The sequence below is a fragment of the Salmo salar genome, chromosome 03 (assembly GCF_965601325.2).
Source record: "Salmo salar chromosome 03, fSalSal1, whole genome shotgun sequence".
NCBI lineage: Eukaryota > Metazoa > Chordata > Actinopteri > Salmoniformes > Salmonidae > Salmo > Salmo salar.
In genome coordinates this window covers 12558184-12573478 of record NC_138293.1, presented here as the reverse complement: position 1 = coordinate 12573478, position 15295 = coordinate 12558184, and the positions used below count along the sequence as shown (strand labels likewise).

The 15295-nt window shown below is 42.4% G+C and overlaps 1 protein-coding gene across 1 annotated transcript in view; it reads left to right on the top strand.

Moving 5' to 3' along the window:
* Positions 1-15295, top strand: part of LOC106598614 (carboxyl-terminal PDZ ligand of neuronal nitric oxide synthase protein) — a 68857-nt gene that overhangs the window by 38908 nt on the left and 14654 nt on the right. The window contains exons 4-7 of the mRNA XM_014189645.3: positions 860-918; positions 2176-2284; positions 7463-7607; positions 8328-8452. Of these exons, the coding sequence (XP_014045120.3) occupies positions 860-918; positions 2176-2284; positions 7463-7607; positions 8328-8452 (438 nt within the window). The remainder of the gene's footprint in view (positions 1-859; positions 919-2175; positions 2285-7462; positions 7608-8327; positions 8453-15295) is intronic.

Here is a 15295-nt window from a genome sequence, read left to right as displayed (position 1 = left end):
TTGCCTAGTTAAAAAATAAATGTATGTCTCTCCATGTCTTTGAATGGCCCAGACTTGAACCTGATTGAACATCTCTGGAGAGACCTGAATATAGCTGTACAGCGACACACCCCATCCAACCTGACAGAGCTTGAGAGGATCTGCAGAGAAGAATGGGAGAAACTTCTCAAATACAGTTGTGCCAAGCATGTAGCATCATACCCAAGAAGACTCAAGGCTGTAATTGCTGCCAAAAGTGCTTCAACAAGGTACTGAGTAAAGGGCCTAAATACTTACTGTATGTAAATGGTATATCTCTGGGTATTTTTTTATATAAATTTGCAAACATTTCTAAAAACCTGTTTTTGCATTGTCATTATGGGGTATTGTGTGCAGATGGATGAGGGGGAAAAAACGATTGAATTAATTTAGGAATAAGGCTGTAACGAAACAAAATGTGGAAATAGTGAAGGAGTCTGAATACTTTCTGAATGCACCGTACATCTACAGTTTCCGCGTGAAGAAAAGTTATGCTATATGTTTTCAACAGTGTGAAGTGTGTTCCTTCCAGCAGCAAACAAAAATATGTCATTTAAAAATGTATCCTAAAATGTAAAAATACAGTTTTCTGGTCAACATTCTTTGCATATGGAGGCGGAACGGCTTATGGATGCGGAATGTGTTGATTTGCCAAAAGATTGAATGCCATAGCTCTCTGTCCTTCATGGAAGCTGCAAGGTCCTCCATATTGAGTTTCTCTGCAGACGGAAAAAAGTTTAATTCCATATTTATTTTAGGTGAAACACTTCATAAATCTGTCCCTAAGTCATAAGTCATAGCAGTGAATTGCAGCATGTGTTGTTCTCTGGTTGTCTTCCAGAGGAAAGAGTGGTCATGGGATGACAACACAGTCATGATAACACAAGACCCCATCTATAGGTAAGAACATGGTCAAGTGTCCTCAAACATAACACTCTTTTTAAAAGTACAATGCAGCCATTTTTTTAAATCTCAATATCAAATCCTTTCTGGGTAATAATGAAGTACCTTACTGAGATTGTTTTCAATTAAAATGGTCAAAAAAGAGAAGTTGGGAAGTCTCTTTCCTATTGGTCTATAACCTAATTTACAGGAAGTCTTTATCATAATTTTCACAATTTCATAGTATTATTCCAACCTCACAGTGTAGAAAGGAAATATATATAACACACAGGAAAATCTTGTTTTTCACTGCACTGAGCCTTGAACATTTTTGGGGGGGTATATTTATACATTGATGACTTTTGGTTGAGTAGTTAAAGGCCCAGTAAGGTCAACATTCAGTTTTCTTGACTAACACTGTAAAAGTATGAAAATGTGATCAGTGTTATTTCCTGGTAGAAAATATAATATTTTTTGGGGGTGGGGGTACATTTTACCCCATTTTCATGATATCCAATTGGTAGTTACAGTCTTGTCCCATCGCTCCAACTCCCGTACGGACTCGGGAGAGGCGAAGATCGAGAGTCATGCGTCCTCCGAAACATGACCCTAACAAGTCGCACTGCTTGCTTAACCCTGAAGCCAGCCACACCAATGTGTCGATGAAAACATTGTATAGCCTGCGACCGATGTCAGCATGCATGCACCCGGCCGCCACATGAAGTCACTAGAGTGTGACGGGACAAGGACATCCCAGCCAGCCAAACCCTCACCTAACGCAGACAACGCTGGGCCAATTGTGCACCACCTCATTGGTCTCCCGGTCACAGGATTGAACCCAGATCTGTAATGATGCCTTTAGCACTGCAATGCAGTGCCTTAGACCGCTGCACCACTCAGGAGGCCCCTGAAAATACAATCTACATAGGACGTTCTAATCAACAGCTTGCATGGGCGGAAGATTTTGGCTTGCCAGGTGACATCACCAGGCAGTAAATTGGTTAGTAGACCAATAACCAAGAGAGTAACAGCTACTTTTCAGTTTTCCCCTTCCCCACTCAGACCACTCCCAGGCAGTCCTAGCAAAATTATTTATTGAGAAATAGTTTTTGCTAAAAATATATTTTTGTGAATTTTAATGGAAAACTTTTACAGTAAGTTACTTAATTATTACAGAGAAATGACTTGATATTGATTTAAAATGGCTGCATTGGGCCTTTAAAAGTGAAATCAATCAAATTCTCATTATCAAGACATTTTCCCCATCTCATTTAGGATTTTCTATGTGTCACATGACGCCCAGGAATTGAAGATCTTCAGTTACATTGCGAGAGATGGACAGAGCAACATGTTCCGTTGTAATGTCTTCAAATCCAAGAGGAAGGTAAGACCATAGAGATCCTGTAATTCTACAGTGCCTTCAGAAAGTATTCACACTGCCTTGACATTTTGTTGTGTTACAAAGCGGGATTAACATTTATTTAAATGGAATTTTGTGTCAACGCTCTACATAAAATACTCTGTAATGTCAAAGTGGAAGAAAATTATAAGAAAAATTATAACTTTTGTAAAACATTAATGAAAAATAAAACACTAATATACTGTATATTGATTACATAAGTATTCACCCCCTTGAGCCAATACATGTTAGAATCACCTTTGGCGACTGTGAGTCTAAGAGCTTTGTACACCTAAACTCAGCAACAACAAAAAAATCCCTTTTTCAGGGCCCTGTCTTTCAAAGATAATTCTCAAAAATCCAAATAACTTCACAGATCTTCTTTGTAAAGGGTTTAAACACTGTTTCCCATGAGAGGCTGGGCTGAGGGCTTGTAGGCCTGTTGTAAGGCAGGTCCTCACCAGACATCACTGGCAACAGCGTCGCCTATGGGCACAAACCCACCGTCGCTGGACCAGACAGGACTGGCAAAAAGTGCTCTTCACTGACGAGTCACGGTTTTGTCTCACCAGGGGTTATGGTTGGATTCGCGTTTATCGTTGAAGGAATGAGCGTTACACTGAGGCCTGTACTCTGGAGCGGGATTGATTTGGAAGTGGAGGGTCCTTCATGGTCTGGGGCGGTGTGTCACAGCATCATCGGACTGAGCTTGTTGTCATTGCAGGCAATCTCAACGCTGTGCATTACAGGGAAGACATCCTTCTCCCTCATGTGGTACCCTTCCTGCAGGCTCATCCTGACATGACCCTCCAGCATGACAATACCACCAGCCATACTGCTCGTTCTGTGCATGATTTCCTGCAAGACAGGAATGTCAGTGTTCTTCTATGGCCAGCGAAGAGCCCGGATCTCAATCCCATTGAGCACGTCTTGGACCTGTTGGATCGGAGGGTGATAGCTAGGGCCATTCCCCACAGAAATGTCCGGGAACTTGCAGGTGCCTTGGTGGAAGAGTGGGGTAACATCTCACAGCAAGAACTGGCAAATCCACACCAGATACTGACTGTTACTTTTGATTTTGACCCCCCTTTCGTTCAGGGACACATTATTCGATTTCTGTTAGTCACATGTCTCTGGAACTTGTTCAGTTTATGTCTCAGTTGTTGAATCTTGTTATGTTCATACAAATATTTACACATGTTAAGTTTGCTGAAAATGAACGCAGTTGACAGTGAGAAGACGTTTCTTTTTTGCTGAGTTTAGATTGTACAATATTTGCACATTATTTCTTAAAAAAAAAAATCAAGCTCTGTCAAGTTGGTTGTTGATCATTGCTAGACAGCCACTTTCAAGTCTTTCCACAGATTTTCAAGCCGATTTAAGTCAAAACTGTAACAAGTAGACCACTCAGGAACATTCAATGTCATCTTGGTAAGCAACTCCAGTGTATATTTGGCCTTGTATTTTAGGTTATTGTCCTGCTGAAAGGTGAATATGTCTCCCAGTGTCTGTTGGAAAGCAACTGTTGTAACGCTTTCCTCTAGGATTTTGCCTTTGCTAAGCTCTATTCTGTTTATTTTTATCATAAAAAACTCCCTAGTCCTTGCCGATGACAAGAATACCCATAACATGATGCAGCCACCACCATGCTTGAAAATATGAAGAGTGGTACTTAGAGATGTGTTGTGTTAGATTTGCCCCAAACATAATGCTTTGTATTCAGGACAAAAAGTTCATTTCTTTGCCACATTTTTTAAAATATTTACTTCAATGGCTAATTGCAAATAGGATGCATATCTTGTAATATTTGTATTCTGTACAGACTTCCTTCTTTTCACTCTGTAAATTAAGTTAGTATTGTGGAGTAACTACAATGTTGTTGATCCATCCTCAGTTTTCTCCTATCACAGCCATTAAACTCTGTAACTGTTTTAAAGTCACCATTGGCCACATGGTGAAATCCCTGAGTGGTTTCCTTCCTCTCCAGCAATTGAGTTATGTAGGACGCCTGTATTGTTGTAGTGACTCGGTGTCTTGATACACCATCCATAGTGTAATTAATAACTTCACCATGCTCAAAGGCATATTCAATGTCTGCTTTTTAATTTTTACCCATCTACCAATAGGTGCCCTTCCTAGCGAGGCATTGGAAAACCTCCCTGGTCTTTGTGGTTGAATCTGTGTTTGAGATTCACTGCTCGACTGAGGGACCTTACAGATAATTGTATGTGTGGTGTACAGAGATGAGATAGTCATTCAAAAATCATGTTAAAAATTATTATTGCACACAAGAGTGAATCCATGCAATTTATTATGTGACTTGTTAAGCACATTTGTACTCCTGAATTTATTTAGGCTTGCCATAACAAAGGGGTTGAATACTTATTGGCTCAAGACATTTCAGCTTTAAATTGTTCATTAATTTGTAAACATTTCTAAAAACATAATTCCACTTTGTGTGTAGGCCAGTGACAAAAACATCTAAATTTAATCGATTTTAAATTCAGGCTGTAACAATTTTTTTTGAAAAAGTCAAGGGGTGTGAATACTTTCTATATATCTTCTATGTAATTCTATGGTTAAGACGGTGTGTATCGCTGTGGGAGTGTGCTGGGTATGAGATGTAAATTATCCACAGGATCCAGATCAGTGGCATATAATCAGTGGTGTATAATCCGTGGTACATAATCCATGGTATTTAATCTGTGGTAAATAATCCATGGTATATAATCTGTTGTATATAATTAGTGGTATATAATCAGTGGTATATAATACGTGGTATGTAATCCATGGTATATAATCCGTGGTATATAATCCATGGTATATAATCAGTGGTATATAATCTGTGGTATATAATCCATGGTATATAATCCGTGGTATATAATCTGTGGTGTATAATCCATTTATCTCTACAGGGTATCAGATATGTGGCTGTCACGTCTGACCAGTAAAAGGGGTTATTTGTCATTGTAGTTTGGTCAGGGCATGGCAGGGGGTGTTTGTTTTGTGTGTTTCGGTGTTTTTGGCTTCGGTTCTATGTTTTCTATTTCTATGTTTAAATCTAGTTTTCTATTTCTATGTTGGGTTTTTGGTAGGACCTCCAATTAGAGACAACTGGTTGTCGTTGTCTCTAATTGGAGGCCATATTTAGTTGTGTTCGTTTCACTTGTGTTTTGTGGGTGGTTGTTTTCCTGTATAGCCTGTGTTGCCTTACGGAACTGTTTCGTCGTTTTGTTAATTTTGTTTAAGTGTTTTCTTTAAATAAATTAAGAAGATGAGCACTTTACCCGCTGCGCCTTGGTCCAATCCTTATGACGCCCATGACAGTGGCAGCAGCTGCTTAGGGAAGGGGGCTGGGTATAGGGACTGTGCCATGATGCATTAAAGGAGCCTTGGGACTCTTGGATCAATCGAGAGCTTTGTCTACACACACACACACACACACACACACACACACACACACACACACACACACACACACACACACACACACACACACACACACACACACACACACACACACACACACACACACACACACACATTGTCTCATCTACAAGATCACAGTTGCACACAGTACACACATCTGATGACTTTCAACACGATAGAAAAATGCTGGTAGAAAAGAATGGCACGCGACTACCCCATAGCTGCATATCAAACAGCGGAAATGTTCTTCATTACAAAAGCCTGGATAACAACCCTTCCAGTGAGGTTGACTCCCATCCCTTCACCATGGATACCAGGCATGTACCGTTGACAGTGACTGATTGAAGCAGCATACTAATTAGTCACAAATGACACCCTATTCCCTATTGGCCCTGGTCAAAAGTAGAGCACTAAATAGGGATGCAGTCAGATTGAAAGAAGCTTTTAATTTGCAACCTGTACCACCTGTGATCTGTGCCAGAAAGTAAAGACACAGGATATAATCCTATATATGGTGTAGTCACGCTTCTCAGATGCCTCCAGCTGTCACGTCCTGACCAGTAAAGAGGGTTATTTGTTATTGTAGTTTGGTCAGGGCATGGCTGGGGGTGTTTGTTTTATGTGTTTCGGGGTTTTTGGTTTATGTTCTATGTTAGTATATTTCTATGTTTGTTCTAGTGTGGCTATTTCTATGTTTAAGTTTCTTGGGTTGACCTTCAATTGGAGGCAGCTGTTCCTCGTTGCCTCTAATTGAAGGTCCTATTTAGTAGGGGTGTTTTTCCATGGGTTTTGTGGGTAGTTGTTTCCATGTATTGTCAGTGTACCTTACAGGACTGTTTTTCGTTGTTTGTTTAGTATAAGTGTTTTTGGTTTTGGTTTTCTTCAATAAAAGAAGATGAGCATACATATATACCTGCTGCGTTTTGGTCCACTCACTACGACGCTTATGACACCAGCCCTGAACCTCTTATCTCGGACTTCCAGATCAAACTTTGTCCAGAGGAGTGGAGGGTAAACTGCTGATACTGAGTTTGGTAACCCTGGCTCCCGTTGATCACTGTTGGGTTTATAGAATCCTGAAATTCCTAAATTGGCCTTGTGGTCCAGATGGTTATTTTTTGAGAGCAGGTCAAAGGTCATGAGTTCACTTCCGGTTGAGCCATGTACAATTAAAATTAGTGGTGATGTTTTTGGATTGAGGCATCTACTGGAAATAGCCCAAATGATCGTCATACGGTACAGTATGGTACTTACTGGTAACAGGTAACATAGAATATCATAAACATATAACGATGTTATTATTGTTGCACCATAGGAGCACACCGTCTCACACACACAACACTTGCCCTGTGCTTACCGACATACAGTAGTGATTGACAGCCGTGTGGCAGCATTCCTCCACAGTATGAATGTGAGGCATTTTAAAAGCACCTTGTCAATGTGCCACTGAGTGCACAAGACAACCCACCTTCAGGCCTTGCGGCATTATTGCTCTAAGGGCAAGAATGTATAACGTTGGAAATATTTAATTATTTTGGCTATATAATCAATGGAGATTTTAGTTCGTTGTGCCTTGTAGGGTCTAAAGGAAAAGCTTGAGCTCCTACGGCTCTGGAATGAACCAATCCATTACAACGACAACATGCACCTACTGAATTACTGTGCCGTCAAAACCTCCTCTTCCCTCCCTCCCTCCCTCCCTCTCACCTTTTCTTCCACCCCCCACCCCTCTAGTCCCAGGCCATGCGCATTGTGCGGACAGTGGGCCAGGCCTTTGACGTGTGCCACCAGCTGACCCTGCAGCAGACAGGGGAGCAGAGCTCTGAGGATGGACTGGACACCAATGCTGCCGATGCAGATGGGGAAGACGCCGTGCCAGGTGTGACTCACTTTCCCACGCACCATACTGTCTTATTACCTTATACCATTTTATTACCCAATACCATCTTATTACCTAGAGCCATCTTATTACCTAGAGCCATCTTATTACCTAGAGCCATCTTATTACCTAGAGCCATCTTATTACCTAGTACTGTCTTATTACCTAGAACCATCGTATTACCTAGAACTGTCCTATTGCCTAGATCCATCTTATTACCTAGATCAATCTTATTACCTAGATCCATCTTATTACCTAGTACTGTCTTATTACCTAGAACCATCTTATTACCTAGAACAATCTTATTACCTAGAACCATCTTATTACCTAGTAGCGTCCTATTACCTAGTACATACTGTTCTATATTTGCACAGTGGGGACATTCTCTTCTGAGACTCAATCAGTTAGAGTGTGTCGGGACTCTAGAGAGAGTGGAGAGTAGCCAAATTCTGATTCGATGTTTCAAGCGTCTTTGGATCTGAGAAAATCTCTAAAATACAATTAGTTTGTATAAAAAAAATTGGTTATGTTATGCGTTTTTGCCTATGTTAGTATGTTTGTGATTTATTTTCTCTCTCGCCATCCATCTCTCTCCATCAATCTTCCTGTCTCTCCATCCATCTCTCTCTCTCCATCCATCTCTCTCTCTCCATCCATCCATCTCTCTCTCCATCCATCTCTCTCTCCATCCATCTCTCTCCATCCATCTCTCTCATTCAGCCAAGACGAGGTTGGCATTGTCTGAATCGACCGACCTTGAAGCCACCACAGAGGAGAGCATCGACTGTTTGTCATCTGACCTGGACAAGACCAAAAGCCAGGACCTTCTTGGTAAAGATGGGAAGGTACTGTATGACCTGAGTCTTATTCATTACATCACATTGTAACGAAACGTTTTGCAACAGAAAATGTATGTGAACACCTGCTCATCAAACATCTCATTCCAAAATCATGGGCATTAATATGGAGTTGGTCACCCCTTTGCTGCTGTAACAGCAAACTCTTCTGGGAAGGCTTTCCACTAGATTTTGGAACATTGCTGCAGGGACTTGCTTCGATTCAGCCACAAGAACAGTAATGTGTTCGGGTACTGATGTTGGGTGATTAGACCTGGCTCGCAGTCGGTGTTCCAATTTATCCCAAAGGTGTTCAATGGGGTTGAGGTCAGGGCTCTGTGCAGGCCAGTCAAGTTCTTCCACACCGATCTCAACAAACCATTTCTCTGTGGACCTCGCTTTGTGCACGTGGGCATTGTATAAGGGCACAAGGCGAGACCCAAATGCAGAGAAAGGAGGCAAATGATTGACCTCCGTGTAAGGTTCTGGGTGTAGCTGGTGCAGAGGAGTCAGGCGTAGAACAGCAGAGTTGAGTAACACAATGAACTTTACTCAAAATTTCCAAATACATGAAGTAATACCAAGCCCACAGACATCGGACCGAATTTACAAATAAAACAATCACTCACAAAAACCATGGGGAAAACCGAGGGTTAAATAATTAACATGTAATTGGGGAATTGAAACGAGGTGTGTAAATGAAAAGTGGATCGGCGATGGCTCAAAGGCCGGTGACGTTGACCGCCGAACGCCGCAAGAAGAGGGACCGACATCGGCGGAAGTCGTGACACTCCGATATTTATTAGAACAAAAGGGGTAGGTAAAAGGCAGGTCGGAGACAGGCGAGAGTTCATAAACCAGGAAGACTAGGAAAAAACAGAGACTGGGAAAAATAGGAGCCAGGACAAACACCAGTTGACTTGGCAAAACAAGATGAACTGGCACAGAGGGACAGGAAACACAGGGAGAAATACACCGGGGATAATAAGCGACACCTGGAGGGGGGTGGAGACAAGCACAAGGACAGGTGAAACAGATCAGGGCATGATACGTTGTCATGCTGAAACATGAAAGGGCCTTCCCCAAATTGTTGCCTCAAAGTTGGAAGCACAGAATCTATAACATCAATGTATTCTGTAGCGTTAAGATTTCCATTCACTGGAACGAAGGGGTCTAGCCTGAACTATGAAAAACAGCCCCAGGCTATTATTCCTCCTCCACCAAACTTTACAGTTGTCTCTATGCATTGTGGCAGGTAGCGTTCTTCTGGCATCCGCGCAACCCAGATTAGTCCGTTGGACTGCCAGATGGTGAAGCGTGATTCATCCCTCCAGAGAATGCGTTTCCACTGCTCCAGAGTCCAATGGCGGCAAGCTTTACACCACTCCAGCCGACGCTTGGCATTGCACATGGTGATCTTAGGCTTGTGTGCGGCTCCTCGGCCTTGGAAACCCATTTCATGAAGCTCCCAATGAACAGTTCTTGTGCTGACATTGCTTCCAGAGGCAGTTTGGAACTCGGTGTTGGAACCGAGGACTGACGATTTTTACGCGCTACGGACTTCAGCACTCGCCAGTCTCGTTCTGTGAGGTTGGGTGGCCTACCACTTCACGGCTGAGCCATTGTTACTCCTAGACATTTCCACTTCACAATAACAGCACTTACAGTTTACCGGGGAAGCTCTAGCAGGGCAGAAATTTCACGAACTGACTTGTTGGAAAGGTGGCATCCTATGACGGTCCCACGTTGAAGCTTTTTGCAGATTAACAGACTACTGAAGGATCTAGTGTGGAACTGAGATGTTATCTCCTGTTTGTCGTTATCTTGTGTTTGTTGTCATAAGGTCGAGAAATATTTCATAGGGTGGTGCTATAATATTAATGTATTCCTATGTTTTATTGATGAAAACACAGCATGATGCTCTCCAGTGCTCTCCTAACCAGTGTGTCATACAACCCACTCACTATCTATTTTCTCTCTCTCTCTCTCTCTCTCTCTCTCTCTCTCTCTCTCTCTCTCTCTCTCTCTCTCTCACTCTCTCTCTCTCTCTCTCTCTCTCTCTCTCTCTCTTTCATTCCATATTGATCTGATAAGGTCTATGGTGGGGGACATCTGTGTTTGAGCCAATGGTTGTTAGCAAGATGATGATAGTATTGTGTATTCTAGATGTCTTGTTTTACAGTAAACGTCTTATATAACAATGGAGTTCAAGAAATAGAGTTCAGAAAACATTTACAAATAAACTAAAGTAGACAAATTTAATAAAGTCAAAAAGTAACACAAGAAAATGACATAACAATAACGAGGCTTTATACAGGGGGTACCAGTATCAGGTCAATGTGTGGGGGTACAGGTTAGTCGAAGTGACTATGCATTGTCATGACGTTGCCCTCTTTGGGTTTTCTATGCACCATCCCCCTACCTCTGTCTCTCACACACAGGCTCTGTGAGAGCGGTCGTAAATTCCTAAAAGAATGTCCTGCCTCATGGCCACAGGTTTGAGACAGAGTGGGTTTCATAGAAAGAACCAAGGGATTCTTCCACCTCACAGGACTGGAGAACCGAACAACATTTATGTTCTGGAGAAGGTATAAAAAATCGGTGAAGAATCCAGCTACGAACTGGTCCGTTTGGTACAATTTTGTGAAGCTCATGAGAGACAATACGGCCACATTACCATGGATCTGTTTATATAATAGCCTCAGTTGTGACACTTATATCTAATGGTTGTATAAAAATGAATGAATAAGGATAAAGCAATAGGGAATATGTTGGGATGCTTGTAAGATGTTAATGTGAGAGAATTGTATTTCTGTTTAAAGTTTCACCAAGTCATCGGCACGCCCCCATGAACAGACGGGACCTGGCGTCATGAGACAGCCTTTTTCTGTTATTCCGAATATAACCCCCACCCAGGGTTTCTATCACCAGACCAGCTTACCTCGATAACGAGAGGGCCAAGGTTTGACCATGCATTCCTATTTCTGAACGTTAACCATACCACGTGGTTAAACTCTTAGACTATTGATACCGACAGAATAAGAACAAGTCTTTGATATTAATTACTAGTCTGCAGCTAGGAATTCGGTATCATTGAATGCGAAGACCGACGAAACAGCTGTCCTATAACGACATTAATGAATGTCACTTTGAAATATCCATTCTAACCGAGAGAGAGAGAGAGAGAGAGAGAGAGAACGCGAGGACAAACTCTCCAACAGAACGGACTTTTCAACAAAGATCCCGACGACACACTGAGCTTAAATATATATATTGATTGCAATTGTTCCCGAATGAGTGAGCGTTCATGTGCAAAGGATTAGCATTTCAATTGTTATAATTAGCAACTCTTATCAACCCTTTTGTCTAACAAGCCGCCATGCCGGTTTAGCCCACTAGGGCACATTCTCCTATCATTTCCTTTTAACCGTATCTACTGTTTGTTATGCATTTCTGTGAATTACTTAGTTAGTAAATAAATGATTTTAAGACAACTGATGTATGGATGACTCATAGTGAAGACTGGGTTCGTGCAGATAACCAACAATTTATGACGTTTGGAATGAGACTGACGAGGTAAACGAATACATCATTAATCAGAAGACTCATAGATCAGATATTATGATATCTGAAAGTTATATTAGGAAAATTATAACTTTGTAATCTGAATATTTTCCTTGGTGCCCCGACTTCCTAGTTAATTACAGTTACACGATTAATCAGTTTAGTCGCGTAATAATAATTACAGAGTTATTTGATAAATATGTCTTCAGTTTTAATGATGCCAAAGACACGACAGCGTAGATAATAAACAGCAAGTAGCAGCAATGTAAACACAAAGGGGGGGGCATACATTGTGGCTATTTGATTAATTGTTCAGCAGTCTTATGGCTTGGGGGTAGAAGCTGTTAAGGAGCCTTTTGGTCCTAGACTTGGCGCTCCGGTATCAATTGCCGTGCAGTAGCAGAGTGAACAGCAAACAACCTCTACGCAGACGACACCATTCTTTATACATCTGGCCTTTCTTTGGACACTGTGTTAACAAACCTCCAAATGAGCTTCAATGCCATACAACACTCCTTCCGTGGCCTCCAACTGCTCTTAAATGCTAGTAAAACTAAATGCATGCTTTTCAACCGATCGCTGCCCATGTAACAGTATAGCACCCATCGCGCCACAAAAGCCGCAGCCCTTACAGAGCAAGGGGAACAACTACTTCAAGGTCTCAGAGCGAGTGACGTCACCGATTGAAACGCTATTAGCGCACACCCCGCTAAGTAGCTAGCCATTTCACATCGGTTACACCCGCACCTGCCCGTCCGACTAGCATCACTACTCTGGACGGTTCTGACTTAGAATATGTGGACAACTACAAATACCTAGGTGTCTGGCTAGACTGTAAACTCTCCTTCCAGACTCATATTAAACATCTCCAATCCAAAATTAAATTAATTTTTGGTTTTATTTCACCTTTATTTAACCAGGTAGGCCAGTTGAGAGCAAGTTCTCATTTACAACTGCGACCTGGCCAAGATAAAGCAAAGCAGTGCAACACAAACAACAACACAGAGTTACACATGGAATAAACAAACATACAGTCAATAATACAATAGAAAAAGTCTATATACAGTGCTTGCAAATGAGGTAGGATAAGGAATGTAAGGCAATGAATATGGCCATAGTGGCGAAATAATTACAATATAGCAATTAAACACTGGAGTGATAGATGTGCAGAAGATGAGTGTGCAAGTAGAGATACTGTGGTGCAAAGGAGCAAAATAAATAACAATATGGGGATGAGATAGTTGGATGGGCTATTTACAGATGGGCTGTGTACAGGTGCAGTGATCTGTGAGCTGCTCTGACAGCTGGTGCTTAAAGTTAGTGAGGGACATGAGTCTCCAGCTTCAGTGATTTTTGCAGTTCGTTCCAGTCATTGGCAGCAGAGAACTGGAAGGAAAGGCAGCCAAAGGAGGAATTGGATTTGGGGGTGACCAGTGAAATATACCTGCTGGAGCCCGTGCTACGGGTGGGTGCTGCTATGGTGACCAGTGAGCTGAGATAAGGCAGGGCTTTACCGAGCAGACTTATAGATGACCTGGAGCCAGTAGGTTTGGCGACGAATATGAAGCGAGGCCCAGCCAACGAGAGCATACAGGTCGCAGTGGTGGGTAGTATATGGGGCTTTGGTGACAAAACGGATGGCACTGTGATAGACTGCATCCAATTTGCTGAGTAGTGTGTTCGAGGCTATTTTGTAAATTACATTGCTGAAGTCAAGGATCGGCTTCCTATTTCGCAACAAAGCCTCCTTCACTCACGCCGCAAAAAATACCCTCGGAAAACTATCCTACCGATCTTCGACTTCGGCGATGTAACATCAGCTATTTGAGCAGCTAACCAATCGCTGCAGCTGTACACAGCCCATCTGTAAATAGCCCATCCAATCTCCCTACCTCATCCCCATATTGTTTTTATTTACTTTTTTGCTCTCTTGCACACCAGTATTTCTACTTGCACATCATCATCTGCACATCTATCACTCCAGTGTTAATTTGCTAAATAATTTATTGCCTTACCTCCTCACTCCATTTGCACACACTGTATATAGACTTTCTTTTTCTATTGTGTTATTGAGTGTACATTTGTTTATTCCATGTGTAACTCTGTTTTGTTGTTTGTGTCGCACTGCTTTGCTTTATCTTGGCCAGGTCGCAGTTGTAAATGAGAACTTGTTCTCAACTGGCCTACCTGGTTAAATAAAGGTGACTTTTTTTTAAACAGTCTATGACTTGGGTGACTGGAGTCTTTGACAATTGTTTGGGACTTCCACTGACACGCCTAGCATAAAGGTCCTGGATGTCAGAAAGCTTGGCCCCAGTAATGTACTGGGCCGTACACAGTAACTCTGTAGCACCTTACGGTCAGATGCCGAGCAGTTGCCATACCAGGTGGTGATGCAACCAGTCAGGATGCTCTTAATGGTGCAGCTGTTGAACTTTTTGAGAATCTGGGGACCCATGCCAAATCTTGTCAGTCTCCTGAGGGGGAAAAGGTGTTGTTGTGCCCTCTTCAAAACTGTCTTGGTGTATTTGAACCATGATAGTTTGTTGGTGATGTGGACACCAAGGAACTTGAAACTCTCGACCCGCTCCACTGTTGATGTTAATGGGGGCCTGTTTCCACTCCTTTTCCTATAGTCCACGATCAGCTAATTTGTCTTGCTCACATTGAAGGAGAGGTTTTTGTCCTGGCACCACCATTGTTGTGTCGTCAGTAAACTTAATGATGGTGTTGGAGTCGTGCTTGACCACGCAGTCGTGGGTGAACAGGGAGTACAGGAGGGGACTAAGCATGCACCCCTGAGGGGCCCCAGTGTTGAGGATCAGCGTGGCAGATGTGTTGTTACCTACCCTTATCAGCTGGGGGTGGCCTGTCAGGAAGACCAGGATCTAGTTGCAGAGGGAGGTGTCTAGTCCTAGGGTCCTTAGCTTAGTGATGAGCATTTTTTGGGCACTATGGTGTTGAACGCTGAGCTGTAGTCAACGAACAGCATTCTCACATAGGTGTTCCTTTTGTCCAGGTGGGAAAGAGCAGGGTGGAGTGCGATTGAGGATCTCTTGATCTGTTGTGGTGGTATGCATATTGGAGTGGGTCTAGGATTTCTGGCATGATGGTGTTGATGTGAGCCATGACCAGCCTTTCAAAGCACTTCATGACTACCGACGTGAGTGCCACAGGCCAGTAATCACTTAGGCAGGTTACCTTTGCTTTCTTGGGCACAGGGTCTATGGTAGTCTCTTTGAAACATGTAGGTATTAGGTCAGGGCGAGGTAGAAAATGTCAGTGAAA